Source organism: Carya illinoinensis, chromosome 10, assembly GCF_018687715.1.
Source record: "Carya illinoinensis cultivar Pawnee chromosome 10, C.illinoinensisPawnee_v1, whole genome shotgun sequence".
Classification (NCBI taxonomy): Eukaryota; Viridiplantae; Streptophyta; class Magnoliopsida; order Fagales; family Juglandaceae; genus Carya; species Carya illinoinensis.
This window is the reverse complement of record NC_056761.1, coordinates 14249029-14269510: the sequence shown is the minus strand read 5'-3', so window position 1 is coordinate 14269510 and position 20482 is coordinate 14249029. Positions and strand designations below refer to the sequence as shown.

Here is a 20482-nt window from a genome sequence, read left to right as displayed (position 1 = left end):
TATTATTAAAAAATACTTTTTTAATTATTAAATAAAAAAAAATAGATAGACTTTAAACTCATTAACCAATTCAGAAACATCCCCTGCAGGCCGCTTCACGTGGTGGCGCGGTCTGCACCGGCGGTTCTCATTAATACGCTGTTAGCGACTCTTGTGGTGCAATATAGGTTTAGCATCCATGTTGCAATCAAAATCAGTGTTATACTCTTATCAAAAAAAAAAAAAAGTGTTATATCCTTGGGAATTGATCTTATTTATCTTTATTTATTATGATCATTTTTTAAGCAAGCATACGTGTACACACACATATATATCTAATTAATAGGATATTGATAATAGTTTTTAAAATTTGTGACATTTTGGTATTCATGTATATACAAGAACATTGATTATTTGAATTTGTAAAAATATTTTGAATTTCTTAATAATAATTTCCCCCCGCAAATATAAACTTCTAGATCTGCTACATGTCTAGTACTAATGCAAATTTAAAAGATTCTAAGCATGACATTGGACTAATCAATTGTCAATGAAATATAAAATATGGCTAAGTTTTGTATAAATGACCTATATTAGACTAGCTAAACACCTTTAGCCTAGACTTTGAGCTACCATAATTCAAAAAGAATTTTTAAAGTTGGAGTCACTATTTACCCATCAAACCCATATTTTATTCATAAATAATCAACAAGACTTTATTAAATTATTTTTAACACTTTCATTAATAAATAAGCCCTACTATATTATGTCCATATTTTTTAGGAAATATTTTTTAATAAACAAGGCTATATTATGTTGGATAATTAAGATGATATAAAAAATAGTTGAGAAATAATAATTTTTAAGTAAAAATTAAATTATTAATTAACATATATAATGTATTTATAATTTATATAAAAGAATAATTGATTAAAAATATTATTATTAAAATATATAATATTATATTATTATTTTAATTTTAAAATAGATAATCCAAAATCTTAACTTTTAGGCAAATTGTAAACTTAGCAATAAATCATTACCAATGCTCTTATGTGATCCTAATGTCAGTCCACTAATATTCATTACGAGGCCTGGGGGCCCGAATCTGGGTAGTCTGATACCCTAATGTTAGTAATGTAATCAAAGCCCATTAAAAATCATATAGACTTGCACATGGATGGTTCAGTCTGGGTTCCCGCCCATGTTGCCTCGGATTAACAAATAAGGCTCTCAACTCCAGTTGAGCCCATCGATACTTGCGGGATCTGATCGATCTCATGCAGTCTTAAATTAAACACTGATTCGTCTCTATATATGATGCTTGGATCCATAGAATCTAAGGGGTGTTTAAAAATAATTTTCAACTTATTCTGTCTCATCTTATTTAATTTTTTTTTCTTTTCAAACATCATTTAAATATAAATATTTTTAAATTAGTCCCTATAACTTTTTTAAAATAATCATAACTTTTCCAAACTTCTAAACAAAAAATAATTTAAACTTCTCAAATCCTAAAATAAAAATTATATTCTAATAATATTTTAATTTATAACATCTTTTATTTAACTTTTTTCCTGATTTTTCAAAACACAATAAATACTTAAACCAAACTATTTTATTACTATTCACAAATTATTAATCTACAACTATTCAGCCTTCGAGCATGCTTATTGCAGCATGTTGGCATGGTGGATCTAGGCTGCATTTGGGTAGTGGACTATTCATTATTTTATTATTATTTGTCACCTACATTTTATTATCATTTTATTACTATTACTACTATTTAAAATTTTATTTTATTTTTTTTAACTTTTTTACTACTCATCTGAGAGTACCTCACTATCTAAACGTAAACTAAGAGTTAGTTGGAAATGGATTCATACAAAGTAAAAGCTACTTTGATCATTCTAAGACTCGGTTTGGTTTTGGTAGCAGATATTTCATCTCACTTTTTTTTTATGACTTTATCAAATTTTTATATAAAATATAATAAATAATTTACATTTTTTAAATTCTAAAATAAAAATAATATTAAAAGATTTTATTTTCATAAAATTTTATTTAACTTTCAACATCTTATCTCATCTTATCTGCATAATCAAATCAAACCTAAGTTAAAATTAGAGCCAAACTTTGGACCCACCAGCTTCAATATATTGCCCTCTCATTGTAGAACAAGGGTTTGAATTAAGCAAATGCGTAATAATGGTAATCTTTGTTTTTTCTAATCAAGCATGATATAAATATATATATATATATATATATATATAACAAATACACGAGATCAACTTCAAGGGAGATCAAAAAGAAAGAAACTAAAAGAATTATCAAGGGGTATGCTTCCAAAAACTAGATTGGTAGTTATCCATTGCACTACAGAGTGCGTGCATTGCTTTGCAGATTGATGAATTTTGACTAGTTTCCAGTGCCTATGGATTGCGAATAGGTGTTGAATGTCTTTGATGATGGGGAAAATATTCCAGTTTGGTGCTGAGGATGGGTTGCCACTACTGCAAAAATCAATTGAGAATCTCCTTCGAACAAAACTTGAGTGTGCTGAGAAGATGCCGCCAGTTTGGTGGTAGTTGCCGTTGCTTCAGCCACTAAAGGGTTCTGGGAATGGATTTTTTCATTTTCAATTTTCATAATATTTCTTGTGTAATCATTATGAAAAGTGGCATATCAAAGTATGAGAATGACGTAGCCAAACGTACACAATAGTATTTGTCAATCCAAATTAAATTGCAAGTGCTAGTACTTGCAGGTGGAGGGGGATTTGAATTGGTCCTCATTGATAGGCTGTCAAGTGGTCTACTATGACTGTGAGTATTCTCAATAGTGGTCAAACCCCATACACCCTTTTTGTCCAAATGAGCATTTACCTTCGCCTTACAATCAGTTTTAATTGTTGGTCATGGCTTCGAGATATTATTGTGACTCGGATAGTACTGTCCACCATGTGCACACACAATTGTCACATACTTTGGTTTCCCATATGCATCTCTAGCTCTTCGTCCTTTGTGTGATAATACCAAAACCTTGTTGCTTCGCACATTGCTTATAATATGCCAGAAACTCTTTATCAGTGGTGAACTCCATACCGGGTTTTGGCTCCTCAACTCATTCATCATCATCCAATATTTCATTAGTTCCCTTCGCCTCTGCCTCTTTATTTACGTTCAATGAAGTTTCTGAAAATGAAAATGTATGTTTCATATTAGAATTTATATTGTAACACTGGATGTTTACTAATTGGGTTAAAGGTCTAATACAATTAGTCAAGTGACAGCTTTGATCAGTCGTGTGTGATGTACCTCCAAAGTTCCTTTCACTTTCAGCACCCAATGGCAATGGCACAGTTGATGATTCACTTGCTAGTTGGATAGTCTTTTTAGATCTTGTTGACTCTTTCGAATTACTTGACGGTGACATCGATGGAGGCTATAACGAGGCATGGTGTTCAAATAAATTCAATGCATATAAGGCAAAAAAAAAAACTAAAAAAGTTTGAAAGGAATATACCCGATAGGTATGTTAAACTCGTGTGGACTCCTCCGAATTACTCAATAGTGGTTAGGGCATCGTTGGTCCAAAAGGTAACATCGATGGTGGCTTTAGTTAGGCACGGTGTTAGAACTTCCCAAATGCATATAAGAAAAAAAAATTAAAGAAGTTTTAAAAGAATCTACTTGGCTACCCCAAGCACATGTATATGGATTTGGATATGCATTTTGAGGCATGATAAATGGTGGGTAGTACGGGTTTCCTAGACCATAATATCCCTATAATACACAAATAAAAAAATAGATTTAACTAAATGGCAATATCGGACACAACCACATTTGCAAATGACCAATATGTTTCATACCTGAGTCGATGAAATCGATGCAGAAGGCGTAGGTGGTGTTTCATCTTCCTCTTTGTCCATCCCTCTATTTCAAATGAAGATATGGAAATTAAATTGTTACCCAACTAAACAAAAAACAAAAAACATGGTTACCCAACTCAAACAAATATTCTCATATGGCTCTGATCATTCAATTTTGGACTTGAATCCAAAGCAAACAAAAATTAGTTCCCACTCTTATAAAGCGCATAAAAAAAAATTACCCTGCACTAACACCCCAAGCACCCCAAGTCCCAAGTTCCTAAACAAATTGAGAAATGAAACCTATCAAATATATAGACAAAAGAGTGAAAATTAATGTAATGAACTTGCAAAAGCCAATTTCAATGCTTACATTTTACATGATGATTATATAGCCAAGTCACAGTTCATAAAGTTCGATAGGAAGGAAAAAAAAAAAAGACAAAAACAAAAACAAAAGCAAAGAAAAACCCAAACTTTTATCTACTGTCTCGATGCTTCGATTTTCTTTGTAAGTGCAAGTTGACAAAGGGCAATAAGTCTCTAAAGTGAGAGCCACAGTTAGAATCGAACAACAAGCACTAGTCTGGAGGCCTATAACCATCACTTAACTTTAGCCATGAACGCGAGCTGAATACCTACGTGAGTTGAAAGAAAAACACAAAATAGGGGATAACAAAGAGATTTTAGGACATAAAAGTTAAGGAAGAGGGAAATGGCTCAAAGATTATAAAACAGGAAAAAAAAATAAAGAAAAGAAAAGAAAAGAAACCAACCTATGAGGTTCAACGTGAAAGTGTTGAACATGGAGGCGAAGATTCACAAGCAGAATGTGGTGGGTCGGTCATGGCTAGGATCTCTTCGGTAGTCCTAGATGGTGGTAGATGTGAAGAGGCCACTGTCTGAGGAAGAACGTGGTGGCAAACGTGAAGAGGTCATTGGCGTAGGAAGAAGGTGGGGGGGGGGGGGTGGGAAAAAAATTTGAAATCGATGATTTGGGTATGGGGGGAGGGAAAAAATTTTGAAACTGATGATTTGGATATTTTCTCTCTAAACGCACATTTAACTAAAATAAAATTAAAAAAAAAAAAGCCACATTACGCTTTGTGTGGTGTATGTGAGGGAATGCGGCAGATGAGTAGAAGCTCTCACTTAAATAATCTAAAGATGCCTCGAGAGTTATTATAGCTAGCCAAAATTGAACTCACCTAAAAATCATTGTTGGAACATTGCGAGTGTGAGAATTGATTTTATAATGAGAAAATGATAATAGCAAACTCTTTAATTTACAACTATTTTAAAACATTGTTTTAAATGGAATGTAGTTATTTGATAGAGATTATTTTTAATGAATGGCACGAGTACATAATAGTTATTTGTAAAATAGTTGTAGAAGAGTTATGATTGCATTTTTAATGAAATGGTATGATTGCATTGGTTGAATTTAAAATAGTTGTTATAAAAGAGTTAGAGACGTATCGCTACCATTGTTAGCAAATTGTTAGTATTTTCGATGAAAACTTTTTTTTTTTTAATTTCTAATTTGAAAGTTAGATATTATTTGCGAAAGCATTCCAACATAACAAGAAAAGGTACATGAAAAAGATTATTTCTGGTGACTTTACCTATATATATTATTTCTCATTATCGTATATGCATGAAATTAGTTATTAATTTATGAAAAAGTAAAAAATGATGAAAAGTGAAAAACAATTACATAAAACATTTGGCAAAAATTCGGTTATATATACATTTGGTATGCTAAGTACGTACTAGTACCCATAATTTTTATTCACTTCAGCATATTTATTTTTATTTTTTATACCCATTACGGAAACTTTAAATGTATTCCATTAATTCTCAAGGACCATATACTTATTATATACTGTAACTAGTAACTTCAACAGTACAAGTTCTCTCTTCTTGACAATCTCTATATATACCGTTTTATCATTAGGAAAGACATAATGAAAACATTTAAACAAACACAAGGCTAATGTTAGTGTTCTTCGACATCTCTTAAAGACTTTGTTTTGATCTTCTTTAGCGTGACTAAAACCATTTTCATGTTGATTCTTTGTTTGGGCAACTCTGCACAACAATCTAAAGCCAATCCCATAATTGAATATATGCACTCCTTCAAGGCAACATGATATCTTTCGTTTCCCAACAAACCGGCATCAACAATATTATCAATTGTTGAGATAAGTAATGCTTTATTTACCCAACGCTTCAAGCTCATTTCTCCTACAAACATGTCATCTGTAGGTTTTTTTCTTGTAGAAGTCTCAATTAGTAAAATGCCATAACTATACACATCCCCTCTCATAGAAACAACTCCTCATAATCCATACTCTGCTCATAACGTTACAACATATTGTTAGAACTTCAATATTTGATAGTAGTGAAAAACAAATTGAAGCAAAATTGATCAACTGCGTAAATGAATGTTCTATCATATGATAAGACTTAATTGTGTAAAATTAAAATAATGAATAAGAGAGTTTTAGTGATAAATTAAAAAAATTACCTGGTGCCATATACCCCAAACTTGTAAGAGTCATGGTAAGCATCGTAGAATTCTCATCACCTAAGAGTTTGGCCATGCCAAAATCAGCAACATGTGCAACCATATCCACATCTAACAAAACGTTGCTTGGCTTCAAATCACAATGAATGATAACTTTTGAATAACCGTAATGAAGGTATTCCAACGCTGATGCAACATCAATCATTATATTCAACCTTTGTAAGAAATTCAAACAACGATCATGAGAGTATAACCACTTCTCTAAGTTCTCATTTGGCATGTATTCCAATATAAGTGCTTTGAAGTTGACGTTGCTACAAATGCTAATGATTTTGGCTAAATTGCGATGACGAGCATTCTGTAATACCTCGCACTCTGCATCAAAACACTTAAATGCCCCTTCTACTTGCAAGTTTATAACTTTTATTGCAATATTCATCCCATCTGAAAGTGTTCCCTTGTATACTGATCCAAAACTTCCTTCACCAAGTGAGTTGCTTGAGTTGAACCTTTTTGTTGCCAGTTGAAGTTCTTGGTGAGAAATTCTTCTTCATGTAGTTAAATTGTACGAGTCTGCCTGTAGTTGAAATCCAGGATTCTCTGTTTTGCATCTTTTATAGGCTAATGAAGGGATCACTACAAGCATCGCTAACCCAATTGCTGGTAACAAATACTTCATTAAATGTGATACTTTAGCCTTTTTTTTTGTGAGGAGAATCTTCTTCGCATGGCGGAACTTGTAATCGGGGTTCACCACAAAATGCATCATTTGAGATAAATGAAGTAGGCCAGAAGTGTACAAATGGTCCTCCTGTTGGAATTTTCCCTCGTAGATTATTGAAAGAGACATTTAGATACTTCAGGTACAAAAGTGCTTCTAAGCACTTGGGAATTCTTCCAGATAAATTGTTGTAGGAAAGATCTAATATATCCAAGCTTAAGAGTGCACTAAAAGACTCTGGAATTGAACCTTCTAGCTGATTGACTGCTAAAGAGAGATCAGTTAGATCTATGAGGCCACCAATTGTTATCGGGATATCTCCTAATAGTTGATTGCTTGATAGATTCAATATCTTCAGGACTTTCATATCTCCAATCTCTAATGAAAGAACGCCAGTTAATGAATTGGATGACAGTTTGACCTCCAAGAGATCTGTAAGGCTCTACAAGCTTGAAGGAATCGTGGAAGTTAATTGGTTGAAACCTAAGTAGAGATATCTTAGGGAAGTTAGATTGCTTATGCATACTGGAATATGTCCAAAAATCTTATTTCTCTGTAGAATCAAGGTATACAAACTCTTTAGATGACAAAGATAAGATGGGATATCACGCTCTAGTTCATTAGTAGAAAGGGACGAAGCTTGTAGCATGTGCAATCTTCCTAATGTAGTTGGAATAGGTCCTTTCAATTCGTTGTTGGCTAGGTCCAAAAGAATCAAACTACTTAAATTCTCAATCTCTACCGGAATGCTTCCTTTAATATTGAAAGAATGTAGGTATAGTCTTTGAAGAGAGAGAGAAAGGTTACCAATATTGGAATTGGGAAGGAAGCTATGAAGGGGATTGAATGAAAAAGATAATATTCTAAGATATTTTTAATTTGAAAAGTAAAAGGAAAGACTCAATTCTTGACTTCCCATGGTCAAATTATTTAATTCTAGGTTGAGCCACTCGAGGAGCTTTAAATTGCCAAGTGCTTCTGGAATTATGCCCGACAATGAGTTATTACTCAAGTCTATGAAAGTGAGCTATGAAGCATTGGAGATGGAGTTAGGAATTCTTCCGCTCAATTTATTTCCACTAAGACCAATTTTTTTGAGGTTTGGAAGGAAGAGGCCCATATCTGATGGAAGATGGCCTGAAAATTTGTTGAACTCCATGAAAAGTATTTGTATTGTTGAGCTATTGAAGATCTTGAATGGAATTGGACTTGACAAAATATGAATTCATATTTACATCTATTAGAACAAAAAGAAGGAAAGAAAAGTAGTGATTTTAATAATTAAACATACACAAGTTAGTAGTAAGAAATCCAAGACCTCAAAGACCATGTAGATGGCATATTTACTGGTTGAGTTATTGCCTACTATTTTCTTATGTGGGCCATGGAGGTGTAATTAGTTGTAGTGAATGATTTGTCACTGTGATGTGGAATCTCAACAAGTTCCCTCCTATTCAGAGCATTTGTGAGCATTATATTTTCTTGATGTACTTAAAGAACCCTAATTACATATAATATTTGAATTCTTTCCATATAAATCATACCCGGTTGAAGTGGTGAGTAATAATATTGTTCGCAAAAATCTTTGGTGCTTTTTTTTATTGCCTAATCTTATTCTTTTATTGATACACATCGCAACACTCTCTAATGGATTTCTTGCCCTACTCTTGTCATGCTCTGATGCGCATTCCAACAGAAATAAACATAGTCCTCACCTTTCTCCAAAAAGGCCAACAGCCCACACTTCTCTCCCAATCAACACAATTAATCATTTTAACACACTAACCTACTTAGACAAGACATGTAAAAGCCCTTTCCCAGTCCAACCCACCAATAATCCAAGCCTTAATAAGGAAAATGTGTTGCACTCCAAAACTTGGCCCTAAAATCATGGCCATATCATGCCCCTGAACTCAAAACCAACACCACTTGAATTGACCTCCTTTCCAAAAATCCATTCACTGTCGCCTTACCATTGAAACACCTCCACTATCCGTTGTCGCCTTCTCCACCCACCTTTTCCAACTACTCAGCATAACAGAAACCCATCCAACAATATACTTTGCATTCTCTATAACAATTGAACAATATGTCTCGACAAATTCCTCCTCCATCTCCGTCTCCAAATCAGATATTTCCGGCCCTTAGCCCAAACCCACTCCTACCTTCCAAACAATCTCAAACCCATTTCAACATAATTCTAATAATAACTTTGGCTTTGTTTCAATGTGCATAAGGAATAACTTCAACATGGGAAGTTTCCTCCAAAAATGGCTTTACAAATGGCTACGGGCACTTCATACTACAAGATTCAAAACCCCCTCTAACCCACAAGCTACTTCAATTTGATGAATTTATTTTTGTAAGATCCTTTTATGTTTCTATAACTTGCCATTAGATAATATCTCTTATTATCTACTTCTGGCCAACAATTATTAGGAATTGGCTTAGAGTTTTTAGATTTTGACAGAGCCTTGGGTGACCATTACAAGGCCAAACTCTGACTCTACCTCTGGCCTCCAACATTATTAGATGTATGCTATATAATAAATATAATATAATAGTATATTGGAAATATACTATGATATTATACATGCATAAACTATAATAATAGGTCCGATCGATACAGGGTACATATATTCAATAGTAGCATATCTACTTTTAAGGATCATAGAGTAAGTGTTAATGTTATATTATGAAACATTATTAACATACTTAATTACTTCTAGCTACAATTAATAATTCCACAACTACATTCCAATTATAGCATCATGTACTCATAAACGATTAACTAGATTTATACCTTTGTTATAATTTATTGCAAGCATCGATCTTGGAGTATATCATTATAGCTTATAAGGTCACTACTTTATTCATTTTTCATATTATAACCATGAATATTTAACTATCAACTTAGTTTCTATTGTCTGAAATTGATACTATCAGGACATATATCTTCTTAATTTATATATGATATATTATATCCAATTGGTTTTTATTCACGAACAAATTAAAAAGAAAAAATTAAAAAATATGAAAAAAAACATTGGAGTGATGAAAGGGTGGTGAAAAGGTTGGTTAACTAGCATTTTCCAATACAAAAAGTAATCACTACAAGAAATCGGGGATATTCCGGTGATTTAATAATCGCCGCAAAATATTTCGTTGGCAAAAGTATGTTTTGCCGGCGAGTTAAAAATCCCCGCGAAATTCATGATCTAATAATACCATTTACTAGCCGGGGCTTATAATAACTATTGCAACGATTATAAAATCGCTGCTATATTACAATATACTTTTCCCATCGCCTAAACTTCGTCACTTTACCTCTATCTTTGGGCGCGAAGTATTATTTTTCATCCTCGTCCCGCGTCCCCCCCTACAACCACCAAAACCCACCCCCCGATTCCCTACTGCCTGCTCCTTCGTTCTCCACAGCCGAGTAAAACATACTGTCCTTCTCCAAAAGACCACCGACGCCATATGCTTACCTATTTCAGCCGAAGGAAATCTCCAGCGATTTAGCCACACCACCCCCACGCCATTTTCTTCCCACGGAGGTTGAACCAGAGTCCATACGGCTGAAAGCTTCAGGTTCCATTCTTCGTCTCTCTCTCTCTCTCTCTCTCTCTCTGTCTCACACACTATCTCTCTCTCTCTCACTCGTGAAAACCCTCTGATTTTGTAATCCTAGGGCATTCAGTTGTTTCCCCTTCTCTATCTCCACCGAAGATTGAATGGGAAAGTTGGTGCTGCACGGCTTGTGAAGTGCTTGGAGTTCTGAGTTTCCGACCACTGGTAAGCACCTTCTCCTTCCCTGCTTCTCACCACACACCCACGTTCACTTCAAGTTATAATTTTTGGAGAAGGATCCTTTTCGTTCGGTATTAGACAACTGATTTTTTGCTTCCTAATTGAACTATAGTTTTAAAATTTGGACTTGAATGTAAAATGGTTAGCTCTATATTCCATTCTGAAACCCCCAATTGCAGTTCAATAATGATGCAAATGGTAGCCGACCTGCCAAGATAGATATAACTGGCTTTAGTGATTTTAAATTAAATGCTGCTGGGCTGTTCTCTGGTATTTAGTTTATCTGATTTTTTAATCGCTATGGAAAATTAATTATTGAACTGTTTCTTAGTTTTTGACCTATGCAGCCAGTTGCTTAGGGTTTTTATTTGAAATCTGTGCTTCTCCAGTTTCTGTATATAAGAGTCCCTGACATTTTTGAGTTCTCATCTGTTCCTTTGTATGGTTTATACTTTATTTGTTGCATGGATGATTTGTGTTTTATTGGTTTGTTTCTGTTAAAGTACCCTGTGGGGCTGGTTTGATGTTGGTGGTTTGTGGTGATCATTTTCCCTAGCCTTCAGACAGTTTTTATTTGTATTGTGTTAAGTATTCTTTTTTTCACTTAAATAGGTATGTGATTTTAATTTTGACAAGTATAAAAGAGATAGTATAAGAGAACTCCTCTACATGATTTCTGATGGGACTATTCCATACAAATCAGGGTTATCTCTTCCCTCAACACTTTAAACTTTTGGGCGAGTTATCTTTTAAGGGATATCAACATTTGTAATGTTTTTCTTTAGTTCTGTTTCTGCTTTAGATTGTACTTAGGTTTATTCTCTTGTATACTACCCGTGTACTTGGGCTATGCCTATTTACTATGAATAAAATCCATAATATCTATCAAAAAACATATAAAACCTATGTGTTAGTTAGCTGGAAAATGTAACCCTTGTACGTGGGTCCCAAGTATATAGTGGTTCGGATGCCTAGTGTTTTTGACGGCTGTTACGTGGAAGGAATCTAGTGGCTTTTGTCTCTATATATGTTAGCGAAAATGGGACAATACCAGCCCATGATGACAGTCTTTTCAACTCGTCCATGATCATGATGTCAAGAACCAAAATTCTGTCTATTAAATCATATCTAAATTGAATACATATCGATCCAAATATATATATATATATATATTAATTCATGAACCAAATATTTGTTTTTCATGATTACTACTAATTTGGATGATCTCCTTATCATTTAGAGATTTATTTGGTCAATTTTTCATTAATGTACATGTGTATCACACAAGTAGTACTCATGTGACGTTATATGCAATATTTTATACAGGTGAAAATATAACCTATTCAATAGTGACTATTTCATGCATTTCGATTATTTAAATATCATATATATACACTATATATGTTGCAAGATAATCCCCAATATTATCTATATATCATGAATCTCAAAAGCGAATTTAAGATAATTGAGGGAAAAAACACACAATAATTAACTCGAAACGATATGGATGTAATGCGGGGGAAATATTGAATTATGAGTTTTTGATACAAAGAAAGGAGAGGGCTATGTACTAAAACTCATGTAAGAGGGCTATGCCTATTTACTATGAATAAAATCCATAATATCTATCAAAAAACATAAAAAACCTATGTGTTAGTTAGCTGGAAAATGTTCAACAGAGTTTTTTCCAGCTAGACATTTTTGGATGCCATATGAGTTTTGGAAAACGGATGACAAATTACCCTTTTGATTGCTCTATGTTCATGATCACTAATATGATGTAGAAGAGTCTTTGAATCATTTATAAGAACTTAGATCAGCAAAAGAGTACTCACTTTTGCATCATGCATTTAGAAGCCACAGTTTAGTTTTTTTCAAATAGGCGAATATGGCATAGCATTTTTTGTGTTTTTTTGTTAAGAGTAGGTTACACATTTATTACTTGCAGATATCGCTTGCTTTAAGTACTCTATCAAGCGTTTGTAATACTGTAAATAGTTACAGTATCCACATTTCACGAGTTTTGATAAAAAACTACCGGGCTAAAGTAAATCTCTTTGCTAAATTTTAGTGCACATGTATTAAAATATGTATTAAATAAAGTATTAAAAATGATTAATTTTTATTCTCTTATATACTTATTATAAACTAAAGTAAAAGTGCAAAACTGACAACTCCATTTTTGGATCAAGATGTATGGGGGTTCTTCCTTTAACTTGTTTAATTGAACATGCATATGATTGTTAAATCTATTCTTCCCAAATATTTTATACCCACACCAAAAGAATAGATCATACATCAAAGCTATTTAAATTGACCAACTTTATGAATAAGTTTAGAGAAAAAAGATGTGATGCATATCGCTAACATCAATTCACCTGTAATAAAGGAACTTCCTCGATTGGCAGTTCCGCTCCAAGGTCTCCACGAGCAACCATTGCCTGCAAACTAGTCAAAAAAACTAGTTCTGTTGCCATAGGAAGGATGATATGTCTTTGAAGGTCACAAAAAGATTCTTTCAGATCCTTTAATATGTTTCCTCTTATCAAAAAAAAAAAAAAAAAAAAAAAAAGATTTGTCCAAAAGATTGCTAATTTACAAACAGTGAGTACAAGCATGTTATTTTTATGGTTTCCTTTTTTTTTTTTTTTTTTTTTTTTTTTTTTTTTTTTCTGGGGGGGGGTGGTGACCATAAATTCTGTCCTGATTTCTTTTGTACTTATATAATCATCTGTTTTTAATTCTTTGAGAATATTAAGCAGGCAATGAACTTAATGTAAAACTTCCCACAACAGTTTTTAGTGAGATTAGGGATCACCTGTCATAACACTTCTTAACTTTTAACAACTGCGAAACACCTGCAGTATAATATGTTTTACTACTAATATTGTTTTAATAATTGGTTGCTTAGGCCCTGTCTCTTTCTTGGAAATAATTGTGTGTTTCAATTTGCATTTGGTTTGAATTTGCAGCAGATTGCCCTTGTGCAGCAATAGCCTGTCTAACATCACGCACATCCTGCCGCGACTGTTGTTGCTAAATAGGTAACTATGATTTTGTATTTTTGGCCTACTTTCTGTCTTGATTTGCTGTGAGTGGCAAAAAAGTACAAGAACTTAGATCGCTGAAATCCTAGATGCATAAACCAGTGGACTTGGTATGGACTTTTTGGTTTTAAAGACTACCATGTATAATGCGAATAATCCAAAATTTCAATACTATTTTTGTCATCCGTTTGTCTTCCATGTTTAAAACAGTATTTTGACTCTTACATATAGAGCTAAAACATTAACGACCAATTCTATGTTTACACTTATATATATGGCCTGTTTAAAACAGCTTGTTTTTCTCCTATGAATTCTTTGTACAATGTGGGATCTGATTATTTATATGTTGATTATAATATCACATATAAATAATATATATATGTTATAACTAGTGTGTGTTTTATATAGAATTATTCAAATTTACTTTTAAAAATTAAAAGAATAGAACATCATATCCTAGTATTTTAGATTGTTTAAAGTTAATTTATCTTTTTACTCGTTTTGGGATCTCAGATAACAAAATTGAGTCTTTTGTTATAAAAATTTAATTGAATGGAAATATAGATTTTATTTTATTTATTTTTATTAATAAACAAAAGACTCAATATACTTTTGTTTATCTATATGCCCTTCTTCCCTGATCATTCCAAAAAAAGGGCAAAAATCTGAATTACTTTCCTAGACTTTTTTTTATTTTAATTTTTGGTCATATTCAGTTAAATAAATTATCAACAATTATTTAAATTTAAGATAGATGAGACTGAGAAAAGAGTTACCTTAAATTGAGAGTCATAATAATAAAATCATTATTTATTTATTAAATAATAATAAATTATTATTTAATTTATATTTTAATAATAACTTGGATTCATTAAATCTTATAGAGTTATTTCAAACTACCAATCAACTTCAAGTATTTTTCTTATTTATATTATATTAAAATCAATTCTTCTAAAGTCAGTCGCATAGAAACACATTTAATTATTAAAGAAATCCTCAATTCTCCTAATTTTGGCCCGAGTCCGACTCAAATGCATGGACTGTCGCGTCGTGGTGGGTGTCAGCTTCGTAACATATAATATATTAAATTAGGGAGACAAAGGTGTCGGTTGTAAGATTTGAGAGCTTTTTTTTATGTATTTTTTTTAATTTCCAAACAACCTATCTAATTAGTGATAAGGTATTCAACATAAGTTAATTAGGTGTAGCACCTACGTACAATAATAATCCACTTTAAATTAATTTTAGATGAAATTAATTAAGTTGTTGTCAACTTGATCATTCATTAATTAATTTCCATTAAAAACAGAAGGAAAGTTGCAGCATTAGTAGCAGTAATTACTTAAGACCTTGAGTGAACTGATGTGAATAGATATAGGGATTTGGGGAGAGATAAATGTTCCCATGATCGATGGGGGTACTGGAGGGCCTGGGGCAGGCAGCTGGCCCTGCTGTACGTACTTAAAATCGTGTCTACACAGACAATGACTGCCCCTTTGCTTTGCTTGCTTGCTTGCTTGCTTTATTTGATGTGATCAGAGTCCAAAGTCTGGGCACAAAGCATTAAAAATAGTGCAGAAGTAATAAACCAGCAAGTAAAAATAACATTTATCGCTGGAGAAGAGGAGGAGAGGTCCCCTTCTATAATGCAGCAGTGTATAGATATAGATATATAGGCCGGCCTCCCTAAGTACTTAAAGCTTAAGCTTTTTGTCCTTGTCTATGCAAGGTACATGATCATCAGCTAGATAGCTACATCCATCTTTTATAGCTGAAAGCTATTGTGTTTGTGGGTGATGTTCCCTAGGAGGCTGGAAGAAGGCCCATCCTCATGAGTCATGCAACCACGAACCAATGAATACTAGAAATCATGGATTGATATACCAGTTATCCCCCGAAAATGCTTAGAGTACTTAAAGTTAAACATTTATACTCCATTCATGAGGTCCACGCTATGTTCGTTTAGGGATCCAATTGGTAACTAAATTTAATCACTCAATCAAGATTGTGATACCATGTGATCAGAGGCTTCTCTTATTACTTGATGTCTAATGTACAACTCAAATTTCCTCACTCATTCCACTAACTCAACTGTGGACTCTATGATACTTGTAACATACACACCTTTCTCATATGAGCAAGGCTTTCAACAGATACACATGCTAGACATATGAAGGATGAATTGAACATTTCATCATGTTCAAATTTCATGTACTATACCCGTCATGCAATTGCATGATGTTCCCAAAGGTCATATATTTTGCATAAATTTTGACATTGCCTTGTGAAACGTGACTTCATCAACTACCTGGTAATCATGGGCTCTGTTTGTCTAACTCTATTCCTCACCCACTTTTTTTAGATGGACAAAAGTTGGATGAATGAGCCCGATAGACTATTATCACCTGCATACGCCGAAGGGGTTAACAATTTCCTGACACAAGCCCAAATTCATGCAAGTGGACGGGATCGCATTCGGTGTCCTTGTCGTACATGCCTTAACAATCTGTGGCTTCCTATATTTGAGGTGGAAACCCATTTGTTCATGAAAGGGATCAATCCAAATTACACACAATGGATATTTCATGGGGAGGAGGATACAACACAATACGTCAGTGACGACGATATCTCGAATGAGGATATACCCGAAGATGATTACATTGATGACATGCAGCAGATGTTGGATGACATGCGTGCAGGCACCTTTGTTGATGTGCCACAAGAGAACACTGGATCATCAAATAGGCCACCAATTCTTGAAGATTCACCAGCAACGTCTTTTGACAAGCTACTGGAGGATGCCCGACGTCCTCTTTTCGACGGGTGTACAACATTTACAAAGTTGTCTTTCATTGTGAAGTTATTACACATCAAATCAATCGGTGGATGGTCAATTAAATCATTTGACATGCTCCTTGATCTGTTGCGGTCTTCCTTTCCTGATGCGCTCTTACCACAATCATATGAGGAGTCAAAGTCTTTGGAGCGCGGGTTGGGTTTCAATTACCATAAAATCCATGCGTGCCCCAACGACTGCATCTTATTCTGGAAGGAATATGCCACGCTTAATGAATGCCCCGTATGTAAGGCTTCGAGGTGGATGCCAAATACACACGGATCACGCGTCATACCTCAAAAAGTGTTGCGCCATTTTCCGTTGAAACCGAGATTGCAGCGTCTTTTTATGTCTACGAAGATAGCAGGTGATATGAGATGGCATAAAGAGCATCGGGCAATAGAAGATAGTAGTATGAGACATCCGGCTGACTCTGAGTCTTGGAAGAAATTTGATGAACATCATAGTTGGTTCGCTGCGGATCCTCGTAATGTTAGGCTCGGATTAGCAAGTGACGGCTTCACTCCCTTCAACAACTTGGCTAAACCTCATAGCATTTGGCCTGTGATCCTTGTCCCGTATAACTTGCCGCCATGGTCATGCATGAAAGACCAATTCTTTATAACATCTCTGATTATTCCAGGGCCAAGGTCACCAGGGAATGAGATCGATGTTTACTTGCAACCGTTGCTGGATGAGTTGCCTGAACTCTGGGAATATGGGGTACCCACATATGATGCCTCAAGTAAGGAGACGTTTACGCTGCATGCTGCATTGTTGTGGACAATCAATGACTTTCCTGCCTACGGGAATCTCTCTGGCTGGTCAACAAAGGGAAAATTAGCTTGTCCGTCTTGTAATGCTGACAAGGACTCCAATTGGTTGAAATATGGCCGAAAACATTGTTATATGGGACACCGACGTTTCTTACAGCCAGATCACATGTGGAGAAGGAGGAAAGGGTTGTTCAACGGTAAAGAAGATCATCGCATGCCACCAAGGGATTTGGGAGGATACGATATTCTAACTCAATTGCAGATGATTGGGGATGTGACGTTTGGCAAATCTCTTAGGAAGAGAAAACGTATTGCCGAAGAGCTGAATTGGACAAAGTGCAGCATATTCTACACGTTACCTTACTGGTCAACACTTCGACTTCGGCATAATTTAGATGTTATGCATATTGAGAAGAATATTGCCGAGAACATCTTATTCACTTTAATGAACATTTCAGGAAAAACTAAGGATAATATCAATTCAAGGCGTGACCTGGAGTTATTGGGCTATAGAAAAGAATTACATTTGAGGCGTGAAGGTGATCATGTAACAATGCCGCATGCACTGTACACATTACATGGAGATGAAAGGAAGAAGTTATGTGAGTGGCTACGCGATATCAAATTTCCAGACGGGTTCTCTTCCAATATCTCGAACTGTGTTTCTACACGTGATAGCAAAATCACTAGGTTGAAAAGCCACGACTGTCATGTTTTCCTTCAAAGACTACTCCCAATTGCTGCAGGGGGGTTTTTAAGAAGTGACATTGCCTTGACTTTGACTGAACTTAGCACTTTCTTCAAAGAGTTGTGCGCTCGCACACTGGATGTGAATCGCCTATCCCAGCTCCAAACTGATATAGTCACCATTTTATGCAAACTGGAGATGATATTCCCTCCCTCCTTTTTCGATGTCATGGTCCATCTAGCTGTCCATTTGCCCCATGAGGCTATACTTGGAGGTCCAGTACAATATAGGTGGATGTACCCATTTGAGAAATATCTAGGCAAATTCAAGCGGTATGTTAAGAATAAGGCCCGACCAGAAGGTTCAATAGCCGAGGCCTACATTCACACTGAATGCTTGACATTTTGCTCCATATACCTCCAAGATGTTGAGACGAAGTTCAATCGAGCTGACCGCAACATTGATGCTGATGAAGAGGAAACTATAGATGGATTCCGAGTTTTTAACCAGAAAGTTCGTCCTTTGGGTATAGCTTCCAATGTGCAATTAGAAGATAAACTCTTTAAGGCAGCCATATGGTATGTGCTCAACAATTGTCCGGAGATTGGACCCTATATACAGTAAGCATCAATCTCTTTTAGATCAAAATCTACTTCCATCTCAAACTTAACAAGTTTTTATATATGCATGCCCATAACGCTTGTTGAACTGTGTTGCGATTATGTGCTCCAAATTCAGGGAACACTACGAGAAATGTAGGGTGCAACACCCAAACAGCATCGTGAGCACGCATCAAACCGAGTTTGCAACTTGGTTCAAGCACTGTGTAAGTTCTCCTCCATACTTATCTATGTTGACATCATAAATTTATTTGACATGTTTTGGAATTATGAAAATAATAAAAACTTGTAAATCTTCAACAATATTGCTATAGATCCAGGAACATCGTACCAAGAACCCACTTGATGTGTCAGCTAATCTGTATGCGTTGGCTTGCGGGCCTGACCGTTGGGTTGCATCATATGATGCATGCATAATAAATGGAAAGCGGTTTCATACGAAGGGTCGTGAACTTCGCCGGCGTACACAAAATTCTGGGGTTTTGGTAACTGGGGACGAGGCCACAAATAATGCAGACTTTTACGGTTGTCTTAAAAATATCATAGAGTTACGCTACATGGAGTGGCGTCGGGTGTACCTATTTGAATGTGATTGGTTTGACGTTGGTGATCGAAAACGAGGGGTACGGGTGGACGACCATATGATTAGTGTCAACTTGAGCAGGACTTGGTATAAGGATGAACCGTTCGTGTTGGCAAGTCAGGCTGATCAATGTTTCTACATAAGAGATTTAAGGGTGAAAGGGAATTGGGGTGTTGTGCAGAACTATACAAATAGGAATGTATACAACATTCCGTCCATGTCGAGGAGTAACGCAGATATTAATGATGGCGAATCAAGTACCCATGAGGCCGATCAAGAAAATGAGTCATCATATTATTATGAACCAGTGCAGTGTGATAACTCTGATCCAGTGTCAACTCCACTGGATCGGCTTGATATACCACCTAGCCATATTGATGCACGGGAAGTCATGCATGTGGATGGTCAATGCATAGATTCATCAGACTTTATTAATGATGACATGATGAATTCTGGCTCTGAAGATGCGTGTAGTGAGGGGGAATATTCAGATGAGGAGGACCTATCGACAGACGATGATGTTGGGTCAGATTAATCAAATATGCCAGGAACTTCTTTGCATTAAGGTTGGTACCACAGATTGTGACATTAAGTATTCAATACCTTTTGTGATTAGTTGGTTTTTTTTTTCCATATTATATACTTTTTGATTTCTTTGACTGAACTAATATGTAGAATATCACTTCGATGTTTTTATATTCTTATTTGCTGTAAAATTGTTTGACTTATGATTGATGCTTTTTCTATGATTGATGCTTATTCAGGTGAGGGGAAAACAATACTACGTCACATTAAGGGAAAACCACTGCACAGACAAGTTTTGGTCGGAATTGCTTTCTCCTACTAGACCAATTTATCATGCAATCCCATCTTCAAGCTGGCGACATGAGGAGCGCTATTAATTATCAAGGTATATAATTTATACTAATCTCTTCATGGCCTTTGTAATTATATGTGTATCATAGTGCAAGGGTTAGTCTACTAACACACTGTTGAAATTGGTAGATAATTGATCTTA

General features: G+C 34.8%; 2 protein-coding genes across 2 annotated transcripts; both read right to left on the bottom strand.

The window, feature by feature from the left end:
• Positions 1 to 5719: 5719 nt before the first annotated feature.
• On the bottom strand, positions 5720 to 7064 carry LOC122278860 (probable LRR receptor-like serine/threonine-protein kinase At3g47570). Its single transcript, XM_043089066.1, has 2 exons — positions 6381 to 7064; positions 5720 to 6205 (listed from the first exon to the last, which is right to left on the bottom strand). The coding sequence occupies exons 1-2, from the start codon at positions 6817 to 6819 to the stop codon at positions 6192 to 6194; spliced, it is 453 nt and encodes a 150-aa protein (XP_042945000.1). The 5' UTR covers positions 6820 to 7064; the 3' UTR covers positions 5720 to 6191.
• Positions 7065 to 7072: 8 nt separating this feature from the next.
• Positions 7073 to 9215, bottom strand: LOC122278458 (DNA damage-repair/toleration protein DRT100-like). The gene is made up of 2 exons (XM_043088647.1): positions 9075 to 9215; positions 7073 to 7543 (listed from the first exon to the last, which is right to left on the bottom strand). The coding sequence occupies exons 1-2, from the start codon at positions 9213 to 9215 to the stop codon at positions 7073 to 7075; spliced, it is 612 nt and encodes a 203-aa protein (XP_042944581.1).
• Between the last annotated feature and the right edge of the window lie 11267 nt (positions 9216 to 20482).

Excerpts from the sequence above, each read along its gene's own strand:
- LOC122278860 (XM_043089066.1), bottom strand. The coding sequence starts at position 6,819 with ATGAATATTGCAATAAAAGTTATAAACTTGCAAGTAGAAGGGGCATTT.
- LOC122278458 (XM_043088647.1), bottom strand. The coding sequence starts at position 9,215 with ATGGAGGAGGAATTTGTCGAGACATATTGTTCAATTGTTATAGAGAAT. Across the intron at positions 7,544-9,074 it reads ATAGTGGAGGTGTTTCAATG|AGCCTTACAGATCTCTTGGA; the intron begins GTAAGGCGACAG and ends TCAAGCTTGTAG.